Below are 18751 nucleotides of genomic sequence, written 5' to 3' on the forward strand. Positions count from 1 at the left end.
GAGTGCCGCAGGGCGGAGCATTTTAGTGCGTGTGATCCTGTTGGAAAGCTGGCACCAAAGTAGGCCCAAAATCGGTTCAATGCTACGGTCTGATTCCCATTTTACCCCTGCCAGTGTCAGAAATCACGGCTCGCTTCGTTCTCGGTGGGAGATTTGGGCGAAGCTGAAATATGCTTACATGTAGGTACGGCCTACCTTCCACCCACCATCCCCGAACCTTGGTTTTTACTTGGCACAGGAGGACGAAAGTCCAGCCGAGACGTCGGCTATCTTACAAGTCTTCACAAAATAGCATTCAAGGGTTGCCAAAACAGAAAAAGGCATTTAAGAATGCTCTTATTTCCTCCAAATTCCCAACTGTGCTGTCGCTTAGCTTTACGCAAAGCAAAGACAAGAAAGCTTCCCCCATACAGCCAGCTCAAAATGGTCTCCATTAAGCTCATTATCGTCGCCATCGCGACTTTTGTCGCCGCCACCGTCTCGGCACACCCTCTCTTCGGACGCAGTGACTCCGTATCTGCCTCCGCTACGCGTGCAGGTCTCGCCAGAGGCACCTGCTGGTGGCGTTTCCACAAGTCGAATGTGATTGACCAGGCGCATTGCGCCGTGGAGGACCTGTCCGGCAACAGTCATTCCGTCTTTGCGCGCATTGTCTATGCAGATCCGGTCGGCGAGAGCAAGAACTTTGCGCAATGGGGCAACAAGAACGGTGCTGGAACCGGGATGTCGGTACACATTCCCCCCCCCTCCCCCTTTTTTTTTTCCCCTCCTGCTGCTGTCGAATGAGAGCACCCCGCTGATATGGACGGGAATTAGTATGATCAAAAGTTCCATTCGACTGGCGAGCTTCGGTTTGTCGCCTGGAATGCACGGGTTCAAGTGTGCGATAATGGGCCGGTTGATCGGTGTATGTACAGTAATATTATCGCCAATCCGCATTAGTTTCTGTTGGAATCTGTCAAGCAGAAGGGCCTCGAAGGTTCTAGATAGAGACTTCGCCACCCACTTCGCCACCACAATAGTAGTATAAGAACGGGCTTGAACCACCAGTTTTCGGCGTGCAGCCACGCCCTGTTGAGTCCAGTACCGGTACCCTGGTGAATCCAACAGTTTCATCTGAGGCAGCTGGGGACACGGACTTTGGAACAACACCAGGGGCTTGAAAGGTTGTATATGTATCTTACATGTCATGGAATGGGTCAGAGGGAATATTGGCATCTTTTTGAAGCAGAAAGACCATAGGAATAGGAGTGCGCTTGACACTGGAGTGGACGGTGTGGAGTGATGCATTCCCAATAAAACATGATTGTTGGATGTGTAAAAGAAGCAAATTCACGCTTCTCTCTCAAAATGTGTTGCGCTCGACAAAATCTTGATATACGCATGGATAACCTCGCAACTATCCCCCTTGCGTGTAAACCGCGCGCTCGATGGCGCCATAGTCACTTTGAGAGCGTCTGAACTTTCGAACATGATAGTCTCTCGGGAAGTCTGCCGCTGCCCCATGGCATCTGCGTATAGTATGCCTCGTAGGTATTCGCGCTCTCCTAAATCGCCCTCCAACTCCTTGGCTTGGTTATCGGACTTCCCGGTAGGCGGAAAAGCTGAGCCCGTAGACCCTCCGCTTGCGGTAGCCGCTACGATTCCAGAGAAAAAGAAAGAAAGGCGAATGAGTCGAACCGTTGTTGTAGCCATGGTCAACAACAGCTTGTCGAAGGCAGTTCACGAGAAGCTTGTCGCTCGTAACTGGAACACTCGAGAGCAGAACCCGAAGGTTACCTACGATCTAATCAAGGAAGTCATCCCTCGAGTCACGCAAGAAGCCGTGATAGATTTCGTCTTCGAACTCGCTATGATCGAGCGCAAGTCTTTCACAACAATGTCAGCCTTCCTTACTAGACTTCGATTCCTGCACACCAAGATCACAGACCTGAAGGCAGGGGTAACCGAACAATTCCACCTCGACCTTCTTATCGCCAAGCTCAAGAAATCCTACCCTAAACGCCATCTCTTCTGGGTCAACAGCCTCAAAGAGCATACAATGACCTGGAACAAGCTGAATCAAGAGCTGGAAGAGATCGCTGCAAGCGGACAACAGCGAAGTTCGCGAAGATCACGGTGCCTACACAGAACAAGAAAGAAAACAAAGGCGACAATGGAGTCCGGAGAGGTGTGGAGAAGCCCTGTGACAAGTGCTCTGGGAACATCTACGAGAACTACGAGCATAGAACTTGTGGTCATCACGGTCCAAAGGGAAAGACTGCCTGGAGTAAAAACGAGGAAAAAAAAGTAGGCGCAAAATTGCCACTGCGGGTATTTCGTCTTTGAGATGGGATTGTTCGAGATACGAGAAGTTTACTAATGCAATTGCAGCATCTGTTACAAAAAGGGGTATCTCTGGGTACGCCCTACGCCCAACCCTTCCTAGCCAAGAAGTGAGACGAGAAGTCCCTGGCCATATACACTTTCGGCCCCGGGAACACACTGCACAAGTTTTGCTCAAAATCTGCAACCCTTCTCATGCACGCCGCTACGCCTGACATGGAGCGTGTTATCAAGGGGAGGATCTCGAAAGTACCATCCTGTACTATTCTGATACTCTGCAAGACTCGTATCATCCAGCAATTGGACATTCGAGAGCCAAGCGGCATACCGTACGTTTCGTAGCACAAAATTTCATCATCATCACTAAGGTCAGTGTGGCCAACAACACTATCAACCAATAACAACAGGTTGATAACGTTGTCAAAAATTATCAACAGAACCCCTGCCACTATTCGGACCCCTGTACGCCGCCGTCCCCCCCCACCTCCTCCCCCCCCTCTCCCTCCTCCCCCTCAGAAATAATCCCTGAAGCAAACCAGCTCTTCAAGCATTGCGTCTTCTCAATAGTAGACACTCCTAGCTGCATTCGATCCCATGAAATCGTCCTCCGTGCACCTGAAAAGACCCTTTCAGGTTCGTCGCTCATCGCAGGGATCGATAAGATATCAATCGCCATTTGCGATAACCTTGGCCAAGTTGTACGTCGCTCCTCCGCTAGCCACCAGTTGAGTGCAGACATCTGAATTGGGATCGCTTTCTCTCGTGTGTACGATTCGTACTCGTTGCTGTCTTGCATATCAATAGCCTCGAGCTTTCTTGCGATCTGGTCGTACTCATCGAGATCAGGTTCGTCAATCTGAGGATTTTCGATGACATCCCGGTCTTCGTACAACTCCCAAAGCTTCTTGACCCCTGTGAACGCTGGCTTCTGCCACTCCTTCTTCCAGTTCTTCTTGATGTATATAAGTCGACGAGATGGATGAAGGATAAGTGCAGCAGCATACACCACAACTGCTTCCGTCTTCGCGTAATACTTGTCAAATAGTTGCCAACTTCGTACGATATTTGACTGAAGTGGTGACTTCGCAAAACGCTTGAGGGATTTGTCGTAATGCTGAACCAGAATATCCATCGAGAGAAGCACACCATCAAGTGTTCCGCTGTGGCCTTGAGTCGCGAGTGTTGCGCGATGAAAAGGAGCGAGGAATGCTGCAATGTCCTTGAGATAGCCCCAGTCGTCCAAGTCGAGATAATCGTCGCGAAGGTCGTCAAGCCACTTCTCCAGATACGTATGAATTGAGCCAGAGATCTCGATTGCAACCTTGAGCATGGTATACCAGCTATTCCATCGGGTCTCGTTATCGAGAGGGAGACCTCGACCAGCAAGTAGACCGAATTCTCGACTTCGAGCAGGAGAGCCACGGATATGCACAGCGATGTTGTGCAGCTTGCCGAGAGGGCCTCGCTGCCTCCATTGTGTTTGCCGATCGCTGTCGCTGTCGTCATCGAAAGTCTCAAAGAGAAAGGCCTGTACAGCAAGGTTGATGACATGGCCGGTACATCGAAGCCGGTGTTGTGAAGCATTCCATGGCAAGGCGAATTTCGATTCAAGCGATCGGCAGAGAACGTCATTCGATGGGTGATTATCTCCAATGAAATACCCAATCTTGTTGACGATCCCAAAGCTTTCGAAGACCTGGAAGATTTCCGCCGCTTGTTCGTCTCCACGATGGGTGAGAATTGGCCGGAGGCCAAGAAGGACTCGTGCTAGTTGAGATGTCTCTCGGTCAATAAAATGGACACAGATGCCGAGGAAAAGATGGCGATTTGGTGAGGTCCAGATATCAGCCGCGAAATGGATCATCGAGATAGACGATTGGAGGCGCATTCGTAGGTCGTCTTTCGCAGACAGCCAGAGAGAGTCAATCTTGTTCGAGACCGATGAATGACTGGAGATAACCCCTTTCTCAACCTCAGGATGTCCCAGAGACAAAACTGCGCGCATCGCTGGCCATTCGACAGCTCGAAAAGGGAGGTTGTGCCGTACAATGAGTTGGAGAAGAGCTTTGTTGGTTCGCTCTTGTAGCTGATGTAGCTGATGAACGGAGGAGGCCGAGGGTATCGAAGCCGGACTGGGTAGCTGCTGATCTCGTTCAACCTTGTCGACTAGAATACCATGATGTGACACAAGATGGCCTCGTGCTGCAGTTGTGCTTATACAGCGGTATTCAGGGCAGTATTTGCAATACCACACAAGATGCTTGCCGATGTGTTTGGGTTCGTCCGGCTTTGGTGGTCGAGAATGGTCCCATGTGGCGACAGCCCTCTTCTGACGGCCTTTGGTCCTGATCCCGGTCCCAGTCCCGGTACTAGAGGGAAAATTCGTCGAACCATTCGATAGAATAGAGTCTGACATCTTGAACGAAAAGACTAAGGGTTTGATGCTGTAGATATAGGAAAAATGACAGGAGTAATGAGGGATGGAGGGGGGAGGGGTAAAAAAGTGGGTCTGTGAGCCTCTGTTGATAGTGTTGATAACCGTTGTTATCGTTATCGATTGATAGCTTATCAATGTTGATTGTTGTTGGCCACACTGACTAAGGTTTCTCGAGCTTATGTGGTGATAGCTTCGATGGTGCAGCAAAGGGGTCTTCCTGCCAGCCTCCGGATTACTCGGGCCCGATGCCGTCGGCGGACATAGAGAACGCAGCGATGTACTACTTGCGGGGTGAATATTACTAGTACTGCCGCTAACCTTGACGAAGAGCAGATATCGATGCTCGATGACAACTTCAAGAGACTCCATCGGCGCATCATGGCGCTTACTCCTCTCAACTTGAGGGCCGTGAACCAATTCAATATTGCCAGCATCAAGCAACCCGAGAAAGGTACTCGGGGGGGTTGAGATCAGCCGTATACGGATCCCTGAGGTTTCACGGGACACACAATGCTCGATATATAGATAACTCTAAGTCCTCGGTCTTGAGAGATTATACCGAATTATTTAACAATGCAAGTTCTCCATCCTTCTAGCGCTACCACGTTGCTAATATTATAGGTAGTAATATATCATGAACCTCCACCCACGCTGGTACCCACGAAGACAACAAGAACCGCAGCATATGTTGCCGTCGACACAAGAGTCTCAACATTGGTCAGCCGAATTGCAAACGACAAAATAAGCGCAAAAACAATGACTGATATCGACACAGTAACCAAGCTCTTCACCTGCGATGATTGGATCGCCATGATGAGCATCGGTATAACGAGAAATGTCCCACCCGTGATAGAAACCGAGAACCGGACAAGTTTATCAACAAACTGGGACACTCGCAACGGGGGCTTCCCCTCTGCATATTCCCTACTCCTCTGTCTTCGTTCCTCGTCTGAATATGCAAGCCGTGCGGGGAGATATCGCATCAATGCCCGGCGAACAGGGTCGATCTGCTTCTCGCCGTGCTTGAAGAAAGCGTAGTGGGAGTGAAAGGGGTCGTTGAAGTCGTTTTCGGACTGAAAAAAGCGCTGGAGCAGGAGTTTACGCTTCTTGGTTTCAGCATTGTCAATGCCTCTTGCTGATCTGAGTTCCCTGTAGTCGCGGATTGCAGTTGCTGACAAAATCAGCTATCGGTCTAGATATCTAAGACTAGACCAGAGCATGCAATGACATCAAGAACGCTCACCATATGCAGCAAGAGTAGTTTGGAGTGTCTCCAAGTCTGCCGGCGATGCCTTGCCGCTCTTTTGGAATTGGCTCTTTGTCCGCACAAGCTTCACCTGTAGCTGGGCGAGATTCAGTCGCTGCAGGAACTCGAACCGCAGAAAGTGGAAGTCTTCCTCCTCGTCTAACGACCTGTTGACGTATTGGACAAAGTTTTCGCCGTCTGAATCTAGTAGCATTGTGTCAGTTTATTGAGAATATGTCGTCGCTGACGACGTTGAAGGAGGGATGCATCCGGTCGATGTCGGCGGGGCTCCGAAGCAGTGATGCTGTGATAGGAGGAACGCGCAATGCCAACACAGCCCCTCCGTTGAGGCTGTGTGATACCGCCCCAGCTAGCGACAGCCAATCGAGGGTCTCACAGCGAAACGCCCACACCAGGCTGTTCCCAGCTCCGCCACAGCACCCCGCAAATCCTTGTCAATGAAGCACTTAACGTCGAGCTCACCCATATCTTGTAGACTCACAACCAGCACTGCCTTACTTGCCCAAAGCTCACCGAGGCAACCTTCACCAACTTCTCAGACGCCCTCCCTCAGGTCACAATGCCTGGCTGGGATCGATTCCGCTTCTCCATCAAGCGGAAAAGATCCGCCCGATCCGCCTCATCAGCCGGCAGTGCCGTCTCCGCCCGAACCCTCGGCTCCCAGGTTTCTGACGACGCAAACGGCCCTATTTACAGCACGCTCCAGGCGCTACTCGACATGCTATGGGATTTTCCACGGAGTTTCTCCAAGGACACCCGATTTGGCAACATCAATTTATCTCTTGAGACTTTTCGCGATCAGGTTGCCCAGGCCCAGAGCTGCATTTATGATGCGGCGGAGAGCGTTGTAGGAGGAAGCAAGTTAACTACTTCAAAGGACGCATATATGTATCTCACCGTCGTGAACGCTGACAGTGTTGGTGTAGATTACGTTCACTCGCAGTTAGTCATACTGTACGACGACACACGATTACTCCTCAAAGAGTTCTCTCCAGATGCGGTTCAACAGGGAATCGGAAAACGCCAGCAGTTGTCCCGAGACGAAGCATACGATGAGTTTGCTCAGAAAGTCGCGTCACTACGGCAACGATTCGAGGGCTGGTCGAGCCGCCACCTCTCAATCCCATCTCAGCTGTCACCGTCGGCACTCCAAGCTGCTTCGTCACCAAACAGTATTCCTCAGATATACGGAAGCGCCTTCGGCCTCATTCCCAACCCAATCGCCCGACTTCCGCCACACCACATTTTCCACATTATCGTCTTTAAAAACGAGCGCCCTGGACTCTTTTACACCTCACCCACTGAAGACTCCATAGCCATTAAGCGAGGGGACCAAGTCGTCGTCTCAACCGACGATACAGGCGGCGAGGACTTCGGTCTGGCGTTTCGGTGCGACATAGCACCAGACACAGCCAGGGACGTCCTCCACCGCCACGTCATCAACCACCAACAACTCCTCGCAAGGCTATCATCGCTCACCTGGGCGAGTATCCCGCAGACGCCGGGGCGCGAGGACTTTGTTCTCACCGAGGCGGACCGGCCGAGGCGGGTATTGCGGCTTGCGAGCGAGGACGAGATTGCGGACGCCGAGACGGGGAAGAAGAAACGGGAGGAAGAGGTAATGAAATATTTCAAGGGGTATGACACGACGCGGACGATGGCCTCTGACCCCAGCGGACGACTCGCGACGTTGGGTTTCGAGGTGCTGGATGCGGAGTTTCAAAGTGATTACAAAAAGCTCCGTCTGTATTGCGTCCGTAACCAAGGCTGCTATGGCCTTCAGAACTTCGCGGCTGGGCTTTGCGAGAAGTATAACGTGGCGGTCGAGTTGCGGGAGTTTCTTCATCTGGGATCGGACCTACCTGTTAGTAGCCAGGTTGCAGACAGCACGCTTGGGAGCACTGGGCGAGGCGCTCGAAGGAGGAAACTCAGCGGTTTGAGCTGGTTCGGCTAGTGGGGGTAGAAGAGTAGTATCGAGTTGGTTGACCGTCTGTCGCTCTCAAGTGAAACACGGATCAAATTGCCTCTATCCTGGTGTCTAAATGATTGCTATATATAGTTGATGTGTGTGATGCGGATGGAACCCATAAGGTTTTCTGCTTCGTCCATCCAGACTTGACTGAGACTAAGTACATTTCGGCTTTGGCTAATGAACGTTGTGTGTGATTTAGCTAGATGCAATGAGATTTACGCTGAGCACACACACCATAAGTATCAGCAAGAGAGATTTCTGTGGAGAATTTCCTGTTGTGATGATTGTGGTGATGTTGTTGGCAATATTTAACTTGGCGCTAATCACCGTCAACCACGATTTCCGTCTCGAGAATGGCGCTGATGGCCACCATATATTAGGTCGATTCGAGATGGGACTCAGGCATGGCTGAGATACCTCGAAATGGCGAAGGTCCTTATCGCATTCGCTATGGAGGCAGAATTCACGAGGTATTCAGAGCCTATGAGAATGGCAAGCGCGCAAACACTAAAAATCGGTATGTGTCTACTATTCCAGACGACGTTGCCAGACTGGTGAAGATGATCCGGGAATCGCGCTTATAGAACTAATATAGCCCTCCCGCTCTACGTGCTTTTTGCTGGCATAACGGCTCACCCTTACAGAAGTCGTAAAGCCGGTCGAAGCGTTCTATTAGGTAAGGTACATGTCTTTAAGACGTAATAGATACTTGGAATTATAATTAACTCTTCTGCAGCAGCGGAAACCAGAACATGGACAGCAGGACACACACGACGGCGAACGGGATCGACGCGTTCTGCCAGTCGTCGCCGTGCCCCAGTTTGGTCTGCCACACGACCCAAAACGCAAACGGCCCGGCCAGCGCCAGCACGTGGTACGCAAACACCCTGGCCAGCGACGGGCACTCGACGGCCACCAGCCCCCAGACGACCTCGCGGTCGGGCGCGCGCGTGCTGAGCGGCGCGTCGCGCTTGGGGATGCGGCCCAGCGCGCCGCTCACGCCCGTGTACCGTGCGCACGTGTGCCCGCTGCCGGGCAGGTAACGGATGTGGGGGTCGAGACGCGGGCATGCGTAGAAGCGCCGCTTGAACTCGTGCGCGTTGATGGGCGGGACCGGCTTCGGCGGCTTGGGCGCGAAGGCGTAGGCCGCGTCGCTCGGGTCCGGGAAAGACGGCCGGAGGTCGCTGGGGACGTAGGCGTCGACGCCGATTCGCTCGACCTGGGGGGACACTTCTGTCAGTATCGGTATAAACAGTGGAGTTTTTGTTTTGTTTTTCTTTCTTCTTCCTTCCTTCCTTCCTTTCTCTCCTGTAAACATGATTGAGTCACTTACGTGAGCAAACTCGCAGTGGTGGTACACGCGGAAACTGAACAGGCGACGAAACCACCCTCGCATCTGGCAGTATGTAGCTCGCAAGGCCTGGAAGAACTCCTCGTCGCTGATTTTGGTCACTGGAATTTGGGCGAGCTGGTAATCGCCCTATACGTCGACGGCAAGGAAGACCCATAGCGAACTTGAAAGTGGAGGTGCTGAGATCCCGGATGCGGAACCCGTGGGCTGCGTTTGTGTCTGACCTGCCGAGCTTCCTTGGACCGCGCCCGGTAATGGCGGTGGAGCAACGCCTTGGGCCTGTCTAAGGTGCGCAGGTGGCGGCGGACTGGGCCGTGATCCCTGTGGTGCCGGCCGCGTCGAGCTGTTGGGAGGCCGGGTGTTGAATTTGCCGCCGCCTCTCGTAGTCCCAAACTTGTTAACGAGACGCTTGAGCGGTATTGCAAGGTCCGGGGGGACCTCGCGGAACCGTCTTTCCCCACAGGCCTGTACGGTGTGTTAGTCCCTTAATTGACGGCACGGTAACTAGTAATTAGACTCTTACGCAAATCCAATGGATGCAGGCCTTTTGGGCATTTGTAGGGGGGTGGGGGTTTGCGAGAGGCCACCAGTCCCATTTCTCCTGTGTAGCCCGTTCGACAGTCCGTTTCGCCGTATCCAAATAGCTCGATACCTTGTGATAATGTAGCTCAAAGGCGACGATATCGTCCATACCTAGGTCTAGCTCCAGTTTACTGAGGTAGAGTAGTCGAGCCTCTCGGTACGGCGAGGCGGTTGCTGGAGCTTTCGAGACCTCGTTCTGAACCAACTTCCGAACCTCAGATGGAAATGTGGGAGAGAGGAGGTCATAAAGCCGAGTTTGAAGGGTTTGGAAAGCGGTGCTCCTCAAAATGAACTGCTTCATTGCTTCCAAGGCTAGTAGTTCATCGTTGTCAGCTTCCTAGTACTCGTCCTTGTTATCTATCTCGTCCTCGGAAGAGACCGTGTCTATCTCGTCTCCTTTAATAGCCTCATCCGCGCCAGCCGGGCTCGGCTCGAGATTCTGCAGGAAGTCTTCGACGAGGCGCCGTTTATCGACCTTCGTCCTATCAAGGAAGTCTCCATACAGCTACGTCGATGTTTTTAGGGCGGACGACTGTCCAGACCTCTCCTGAATAGCCTGTGAGATTTGGGATGCTCGGGATCTCACCAGCTTGGCGGCGACAATATCGCTAGCATTGCTCGCCTCTGCTTTCAGTTCGCCCCCAAAGCGTCTTAACAACTTTCTCAAGCTACGGCCCAGCTTTTCTGGGCCAATAGTGCCGGATTCCAAGGCGTCTTTACAAAGGCCTCCGATGAGTTGCTGCTCTATAAATATCTCGGCAAACTACTCAGCTGCGGCAGCCGCGACAATATTCGCCGGCGCAGAGGAGCCAATCTATGTGATAGAGGAGTCGGGACTAGGTAAGCCTTCAACGGTCTCAGCGTAACTAGAAAGCTCATCCAAATAACGCTCCAATATGAGGTTCCGCGGCGATTCGCTTGCCTTTCCTTTCACCTTCGCCTGCAAATTTCTAATCTCCTGAAGGAGTTGGTCCGTGTCGTGTCTAATGTCCCCGGAGTTTACCACATTCTCTTGGGAATCTATCCCGTCCTGAAACTGAATCCCGAAAAAAAAAGTCAGTAGATGTACCCAAAGTGGCGATGCTTGTCGAGGCATAAATCAAACTCACGCGGTTATTACGCTGAGGATAATGTTGAATGTGGTAACGTGTGCGGCGAGTGTCGATTGAAGTTTTTCCATTTCGGTCTTCCAGGTCATGGCCCAGGACGTGCCGTATGAAGTACCGAAGAACCGATCATGGTATTTATCGACACATACTTGGACTTGGTCGACCACGACGGAGCAGTTGTCGATGGCGGACTTAATTTGGCTCTGGAAGCTGTCGGGGATGACTGCCCTCTCGCCGCTCCCAGTCGAGAATTCAACATCTATCAACTGTAGCACCAACTGAAGCGAACTCAAGTCCCTCAAGATGTCGGCCACGTCGGCCCGCGCAGCGCGCACATCGCGCACGAATCTCTCGAGGGTGACCGTGAGATGATTGATGGCTGACGGCTGACGCAAGCTCTAGGTAGCCGATCGCGTTGGATCTGGTAGCAGATCATGGCGGTTCCTCACGTAGTTAGTTAGGCCGAGTGCTTGAGATGATGACTTGACAACGAGGAAGCGGCAACCCACAGAGGATCGGCCATGACAATCAATACGCGCTTTTGCTGATAAACAAGCTCGCGTCGCGCTGCGAAAATATTCTCCTGGGCCTTGGAGTGGAACGCGACGGGTCCAAGTTCCGTGATAAAGATCAAAGGTGGGGTTCGATATCGGCCCCGGCGTAGCGCTTCTATGCCTTTTGCTTGCTCGCTGCGGCCATGCAAGTTGTCATTGGACACATATTTGGAATTTCGGTTCAGTAGGCCAGGCTCTAGGCACACCCATAGGGTGCCACGAAAGACGCCACCGTGCTGCGCCCCGAGTAGAAACTGCGGCTGAGTTCTCGATAAGAGTGCTGCAAGACAGATCACGCGCCGCCTCTTATCTTGCGCGAGAGACTATGCCTAGCCATTGCTCCTCACATATTTCCGTCAAGCAGTCTTATCGCGAAACAGAGGCCTAGGAACTTTGCCGGGCGTTGGCTCGTCATTCGATATATAATCAACCAACGAAGATACCCTACTACAGGCTAATTAAGAAGTAAACAACATATGCCAAGGCAACAGTCCCTATCGTAATAGGAAAAAAAAGCAGATACAGCTTAACAACGTAATCAGCTGAAAGCCTTTTAGACATCGGATATGGCGTGTTTTTGTAGTGCTAAGAGCAGACGCCTTGGTATTGAGGGGCTACGGCCTGCATTAGTTGATTCTGTAATTGTTGAATGAGTGGATAAGGTCCCTTGGTATTCTACCCACCACCGCCGGCGGGCAATAATACCCCCTAATTACGACACAATTATTTCACTCAAAATAGAACTTAAAGGGACCTCGCACAAAACTGTCCGCTGTGACTTTCCAACGCCGTGTTCAGTGCCCAGGCTTGGGTATCTGAAATGTTTTGAAACGCCCGGTTTGTTGCCTATGACACAGTCCCCATGAATCTTCACTTTGAACCTCCTGGCATCATATTTTTGCTCGCAGGCCAAAAAGGCGAGATCGGCATTCTACGAAGCCTTGAGTCGACACGTGACGGCTGCCTAAAAGGCGCCTGACGGGCTTTCCCGAAGGCTCCGACGCCAGCTGCGGGATGGCTGCGTGGATTAATTAGCCAACTGAAACCGAGTGGCGCTGCACAGCCCGACAGGGCGCTCCCCCAGGCTTTTCGCCCCTCCTTCGCTGCTGCAGATTTTGAGAGTTCAGAACGCGGCTTTTCCACTGCGTCTCATGATCTTCCCTTCTTCCCTCCCTCCCCCTATTTCGGCGTTCGTACTCAGCCGGTTCCCAGCGGGAAAGGCACACCGACACAAGATGGACCCGCTCAGTATTGCGGCTAGCATCTTTGCGGTGATCCAGATCGCCGACAGGGTAATATCGCTCTGCAAATTCTATCTTGAACTTGCCAGCGATGCTCCATCGGATCTTCGAGTCATTTTGATCGAGGCGTCGGCCCTGAAAGCGATCTTGGACAACATACAATTCCTCGCGTCCAATGGACACGGGCCAGTCTCTCTTAACACGCTGATCGGAAAGGAAGGTCCCGTCGAAGGCTGTCGCAAAGCACTCCACCATATGAGTGCACTGTTCCCGGCCGAGTCTGCGCAGGGCACGTTGGGCATCAAATCCAAGCGGCAGAAAGTGGCGGAGATGCTGCACACCCTCGGCTGGTCTTTCAAAGAGACTAAGGCTAGGAGACTGTTAGCGGAAGTGGTGCAACACAAGACTACTCTCAATCTGGCACTTACGGTAGACATCAGGTGCACTCGGACTCTTTCCGTGCCGCGTTTTCTGTGCTGACACGGAGACAGCCATGACATCAAGAAAATTAAAGGCAAAGCGGGCGAGATCCAGACGGCCCTTTCGGGTAAGTACGACTTCCTTGGAGAATTTACTTTCAAGACCAGGTATTGACTGACTGATGGCACGGTAACTTGAAGGCATTGAGCGGCGCGATGTTTACAAGTGGCTTGAGGGCATCGATCCGTCATCTCTCCATCATCGAGCTTGTAGCCAATATGAGCCGGGGACTGGCGGCTGGGTACTTCGATCCGATGATTGGAAGGCTTGGATCTCAGGCCCGAACCGCGCTCTGTGGATCCACGGCATACCGGGGGCCGGGAAAACAGTGCTCGCGTCTCATTTGATCGAAAACGTCAAGACGCGCTGCAACGCTGGTGACGCGGCGAAAAGCAGGAACGCATACGTCTACTACTACTGCTATTTTGGCCACAACACAGACGAAGCATTGCACTTCTTGCGGTGGATAATTCGTCAACTCGGTCGGGCGGCAGACACTATGCCTGCCAACTTGTACAAGCTTTACAGGCGCGGCGAGGGACCTAGCCTATCGGACCTGTTCTATGTGCTGGAAGAGATGATGGAAGCGTTCGACTGTGTCTATGTCATCCTGGACGCCATCGACGAGAGTATGCCTAGGACGAATCTCCTGAAAGTCTTACGAGATCTCATCACCGACCCGAGATTTTCGAAGACGCGGGTTTTGGCAACTAGTCGCGAGTACCTCGATATCGAAGAATCCATGAAAGGGATCTCGACGTCGATTTCCATGAGGAATCCTTTGCTTGACGAAGATATACGACTATTTGTCCAAGCACAACTTAAGACGCACCCCAAATTAAGGCTCTGGCCTGCTAGCGTGCAAGACGAGGCTTTGGAGGCACTGTCCGCAAAAGCGAAAGGAATGTGAGTTATTCTGAAATCTGTGTCGATCTCTGTCAGCCTTCTAATTATATGATTAGGTTTCGCTGGGTCGTGTGTCAGATCGATATCCTGCAGCGTCTGAAAGGCGACAAGGCCACTATATTAAAGGCATTGGTCTGCCTGCCGCGGACTCTGGACGAAACCTACGAGCGGATATTCCTCCAAATACCCCATGAGTCCAGGCTGGTTGTCCATCATGCGCTGAAATGGATTTACGCCCATGATGACTTGCGCGTCGACAACATACCCGCTTCCAATCTTATCCAGGCCATACAAAGGAGCACCGCTCTGCTCGGCTCTAGTGGATACGACTATGATTACAACGTGGATCTTCTCCGCGACCTCTGTGGGTGCCTGATATCGCTGTCACCCCAAGAGCGTGACAACGACGATGTAAAATTCCAGCCTACGACTGCTGTAGCTTTTGCACATTACACGGTCTTGGAATTCCTGGATTCGACGAGAATACGAAATGGGCCTGCTTCTTTCTTTGCTATCGACGAAGAGTTGGTCAAGCTCGAGTTTGCAAAGATGGTTATGCTGGAAGCGCTCGACACCGAACCGAATGACATCTGGGACACAGAAGACATCTACCTTGGGAATGAAAAGATCGCTGATGCCATAGAAGAATCCTTCAATCTTTATAGTATTGTATCATCAATACTTGCCGTGAAGTGTTGGGGCCAAACACTCGCCTCGGACACCACTTTGTGCGAGCTAGCATTTGCAATGCTCAATGCGACGAGCCAGCATTTCGAACACCTCGCACATACTGCAGCATGTATCGAGAATGCCACCCATGTCTTTTCGAGTGACTTGCTCTATGAAGATGAGCAATTCTGGAATCTGTCATGGAGGCAGCTACCGACAAATGATGCGGTGCGAACACTCATCAACTTGTTATTCACAGATGAAAGTTCTGAGCTCGGGCGGAAGTTCGTCCAAAGCATCCGCGCAGGAAGCTGGCTACAAAGCAGTGTCGATCTGAGCCTTCCGATATGGCATCCGATAAGTGAAGAGGCCATAGAACTGTGCCAATTTGAAGGGACACTTGTAGAGCTCTTTGCCCTGTTCAGCAACGGAAGGTCAGACGCTTTGAAACTGTTCCTTGAACTTGTAATAGGTTACTTCGACCCTTCGAAAATCCTGTTGCATTTGGTTGGTTGGCACACTCACGACGGGAATGATGGCAGCTGCAACGGCAGTTGTATTTTGGCCCGTCAGCTGCAGCTTGGAGCAGATCCTGACGGCCCTGGATATAGAATCTGTCCGTTACAAATTGCAGCTAGGATGCGGGACTTGAAAGGAGTCAGGTTGTTGCTCGAGGCTGGGGCGAACCCAAACCACACCGGAGACCAGAAGGGCGAAGTGTGGAAAGAGGGCACCGTTCTCGCTCGGTTCAACAACATCCTGGATTGCAGCCCTCTCAACATCGTGCAAACGATGGGCTGCTATTTTGTGGGCGACCAACTTGACAAGAGAAAAGAAGATGTGCCAAAGATAGTAGCACTGATGCGCGAGTATGGGGCGAGGAGTTTCACGAGAACTGAGGCTGAATCCTAGGCACTGGCGCCAGACCCTCGAGGTCGGGTAACCTGGGCAGCGAGCTGTCGAGGTAGAAGCAAGACGGCGATACGTGAGGCGTCTTTAGAAGATCCAACTTTCTATATTTCAACATCAGTAGTATATCGCATGCGGGTGACTGTCGAGGTAAGTTGACTGCATAAATTAACCCAACTCCCCAACCCCAACTCCCCAACTCCCCAACTCCCTAACCCCAACTCCCCAATTCCTAACCACATCACCCAGGTAACAAAGCCTAGTCAAGGCCGCTTCAACCTCGTAACCAACGCCTCCAGGTCCCTGACCGCGAGTCCCTCAGCCTCGGCACCCTGGTAGAACCCCTTCAGCTCCGCAATCGCCTTCCGGGCATACTTCGCCGCGCCCTCGGCGTCTCCAGCAGCCAGACACAGGCGGGCCATGACGTCGAAGTGGTCGCCGAGGTGGGGCACGAGCTTCTCCTCGGCAACGGCGGCCACGAGGGCGCCGTTGAGCGCAACGGCGGCGGCAAAGTCGCCCGCCTCAACGCGCTGCAGCACGCGCTGCCCCGTGGCGCGCATCTCGGTGCGCCGCGCGTCTGACGCTGCTAGTGTGTCTGCGTCGGCGGAGCACAGGGCGCAGCTGCACTGGAAGCCCCATTTCTGGAGAAGGATGCGCTTTCTCTCGGTAGAGGCGAGGCCGAAGTCGGAGTCTGTAGCGTGGCGGCGTCAGAGGGACTGGGTTAGGGGGACTGGGTTTAGGGGGACTGGTTTAGGGGGACTGGGTATAGGGGGACTGGGCTTAGGGGGGCTTGGTTTAGGGGGACTGGGTTTAGGGGGACTTAGTTTAGGGGGACTTGGCTTAGGGGGACTGGGTCTAGGGGTTTGGTTGGGGTGCGTATAGTTGGTGGGCACTGGGGTTAGGGGTTTGGTTGGGGTGCGTAGAGTTGGTGGGCACTGGAGATGGGAAAGTCAGGGTAAAGAAACATCACACATACAGCTGATGGTAATCTCTTCGCCGACGTCAATGTCGCGAAACGCTGTCACGGTGTTGGCGAGGGTGGATTCGTTAAAATTGGTGAGTGCACTGCATTGCGCAAGTTAGTAAACCAAAGCTTCTTTCAACCGTGGCAGTGTGATAGTTCTGCAGCGTGGTGTGGTTGATGAGTCTCAAACGATTCTCGATTGACTCAAAGCCAAAGTTGTGGCGGCTGCAGTCCTCCCCACCAGCCCGTCGACGGCGTGTTGAAACAGAAATGAACGAACCTTGGGTTGCAGGCGTGGTTTATCCTCTGCGCTTAATTAGCAGGTGCAAGATTATACAACACACCACGAGGGAAAAAAATGTAATCCGACGAAAGCACGAGAGGAAGGAAAACTCACCGCAATCCTTGGAAACAAAGCCATGACTGCGACGCCGCCAACCTCAACACTGAACGAATTCGTCTTGACCACATCCTCGGCCACCCGCACATCCACATCCACATTTCGCCCCACCGCATCAGCACCAGCACCTCCAGCATAGTCCCTGCTCCTCGCGAGACCTAGCACCTCTTCTGGGCTTGACAGCCTGTCTATTGCCGCAGCCAACAGCTCCTGACCCGTCGCGCGGCGCACGCGGCCCGGGAACGCCGCGCCGGCGAGCACGGCCGCGCCGTCGACCATCAGCACGCTGCCGCGGCGGATGCGGCGCGTGGCGACGAGACCGAGGCCTTTGCCCGGGATGGGCTGGACGGCGTAGGGTGCGGGGGTGTCTCCGTTCTCTTCGCTATAGTCACTCGCGCTGGCGCGGGCGGAGGATGCGGTGGCAGCGGCCAGGGCTTGTCCCACGGCCCGCGCGAGTCCCGAATCTGTTGCCGCGGTGCCTGTGTCCGGCCCCGGCGCAGGCGCAATTACGCTCAGCCCGCGGCCTCGGCGGAACGTGGCGTCGGTAAAGACGCAGTAGGCGGTCGTCTTGTGCTCAGCGTCAGGCTCGGGGTCGGGGCAGTACGGACGGTGCGTCCAGGGCTCGCTGGCAGACTCGGACTGTGCGCCGTTGCTCTCGAGGTGAAAAGTGGCCGGACACGGCGGGTGCGCGGCGTGCTGTAGCGGCCCCGGCAGACACCCGCCGGCTTCCCACGCAGGTATTGCTGCATCGTTGTGGGGAAGGGTGTTGGGAGGCACAGACGGTTCTGCAGTGCACTGTGCAGCAAGCAGACATGAGATGATCGCAAATGCTGTCCTTACTGGTCTCGACATGGTGGACACTGGACAGGGTAGCCGTGTTGTGTTTTCGGGAAAAGGGGGCCGCAAAGCCCACGACGAAGAACATGTCTAGCCATATTCACCCAGGATGGAAAAAGCAATGCCATATCTGGCCTTGACGGCCTTGGTTTGTCTCGCGTATTGTGCTACCATGAACATGCCAAACCGTCCCGTCCTGTTCCGTATAGCTCCGGCTCAGCCGTCTTGACATTTAGGTTGCGGGTTAGTAGCTTGTAGGTTACTCGCCCAACCCATCGAGTCCTCGCCCAACCCATCGAGTCCTCGCCCAACCCATCGTGTCATACTTGGTCACTCGACGGCGCCCAGCTTGGAGTCTACATTAGCCGACTGGGCGTGTTTTCTCTCGCACGGCCGTCCGCAGTCTGCTTACATTCTCAGACCGTCGGAAGATGGTGCAGCGGCGCCAAGGTGCTGGGCAGTGGGTTTAGTTCCTGGGCAGTGGGTTTAGTTCCTGGGCAGTGGGTTTAGTTCCTGGGCAGTGGGTTTAGTTCCTGGGCGGATGCTGGGCACGCGGGCCGGAGCCGCTCCGGCTCGCAGAAAGACGGCCAATCCTACCTTTTTCTGCTTGACAGCCGGCAGCATGTTTCGGGTATATTATCTTGTTCGAATTCTTGATAGTTCACTAAACTGATCCACTTGGCAACCCGCGATAGGAACAATGGAGGTCTATCCTTTTTGTTGCGGCTCGAATTGACCAAATAAGAGA

The 18751-nt window shown here is 53.1% G+C and overlaps 6 protein-coding genes across 6 annotated transcripts; 3 read left to right on the forward strand and 3 right to left on the reverse strand.

Annotated features, from left to right (window-relative positions):
- Window positions 1-125: 125 nt before the first annotated feature.
- B0T26DRAFT_875347 (uncharacterized protein) lies at window positions 126-2439 on the forward strand (the record flags this gene model as incomplete). The annotated part of the gene is made up of 3 exons (XM_060448065.1): window positions 126-709; window positions 1692-2102; window positions 2429-2439. Exons 1-3 carry the CDS (start codon window positions 331-333, stop codon window positions 2437-2439), a joined length of 801 nt encoding a protein of 266 aa, XP_060291185.1. The 5' UTR covers window positions 126-330.
- A 2821-nt stretch (window positions 2440-5260) lies between these two features.
- B0T26DRAFT_725412 (uncharacterized protein) lies at window positions 5261-6271 on the reverse strand. The gene is made up of 2 exons (XM_060442760.1): window positions 6006-6271; window positions 5261-5933 (listed from the first exon to the last, which is right to left on the reverse strand). The coding sequence occupies exons 1-2, from the start codon at window positions 6220-6222 to the stop codon at window positions 5395-5397; spliced, it is 756 nt and encodes a 251-aa protein (XP_060291186.1). The 5' UTR covers window positions 6223-6271; the 3' UTR covers window positions 5261-5394.
- A 249-nt stretch (window positions 6272-6520) lies between these two features.
- B0T26DRAFT_725414 (uncharacterized protein) lies at window positions 6521-8238 on the forward strand. The gene has a single exon (XM_060442761.1). The coding sequence runs from the start codon at window positions 6589-6591 to the stop codon at window positions 7981-7983; it is 1395 nt and encodes a 464-aa protein (XP_060291187.1). The 5' UTR covers window positions 6521-6588; the 3' UTR covers window positions 7984-8238.
- A 484-nt stretch (window positions 8239-8722) lies between these two features.
- On the reverse strand, window positions 8723-9442 carry B0T26DRAFT_788486 (uncharacterized protein; the record flags this gene model as incomplete). Its single annotated transcript, XM_060446822.1, has 2 exons — window positions 8723-9220; window positions 9335-9442. Coding segments are annotated over 2 exons (606 nt in total), but the record flags the coding sequence as incomplete, so codon positions are not given.
- Window positions 9443-12676: 3234 nt separating this feature from the next.
- On the forward strand, window positions 12677-16242 carry B0T26DRAFT_725418 (uncharacterized protein). Its single transcript, XM_060442762.1, has 5 exons — window positions 12677-13278; window positions 13330-13385; window positions 13459-14224; window positions 14281-15952; window positions 16052-16242. Exons 1-4 carry the CDS (start codon window positions 12749-12751, stop codon window positions 15803-15805), a joined length of 2877 nt encoding a protein of 958 aa, XP_060291189.1. The 5' UTR covers window positions 12677-12748; the 3' UTR covers window positions 15806-15952; window positions 16052-16242.
- B0T26DRAFT_679823 (uncharacterized protein) lies at window positions 16066-18627 on the reverse strand (the record flags this gene model as incomplete). Its single annotated transcript, XM_060440399.1, has 7 exons — window positions 16066-16493; window positions 16779-16867; window positions 17047-17072; window positions 17164-17951; window positions 18007-18026; window positions 18416-18456; window positions 18601-18627. 7 exons carry the CDS (start codon window positions 18625-18627, stop codon window positions 16066-16068), a joined length of 1419 nt encoding a protein of 472 aa, XP_060291190.1.
- Window positions 18628-18751: the final 124 nt, after the last annotated feature.

Source organism: Lasiosphaeria miniovina, assembly GCF_030549165.1.
Source record: "Lasiosphaeria miniovina strain SMH2392-1A chromosome Unknown B0T26scaffold_7, whole genome shotgun sequence".
Lineage (NCBI taxonomy): Eukaryota > Fungi > Ascomycota > Sordariomycetes > Sordariales > Lasiosphaeriaceae > Lasiosphaeria > Lasiosphaeria miniovina.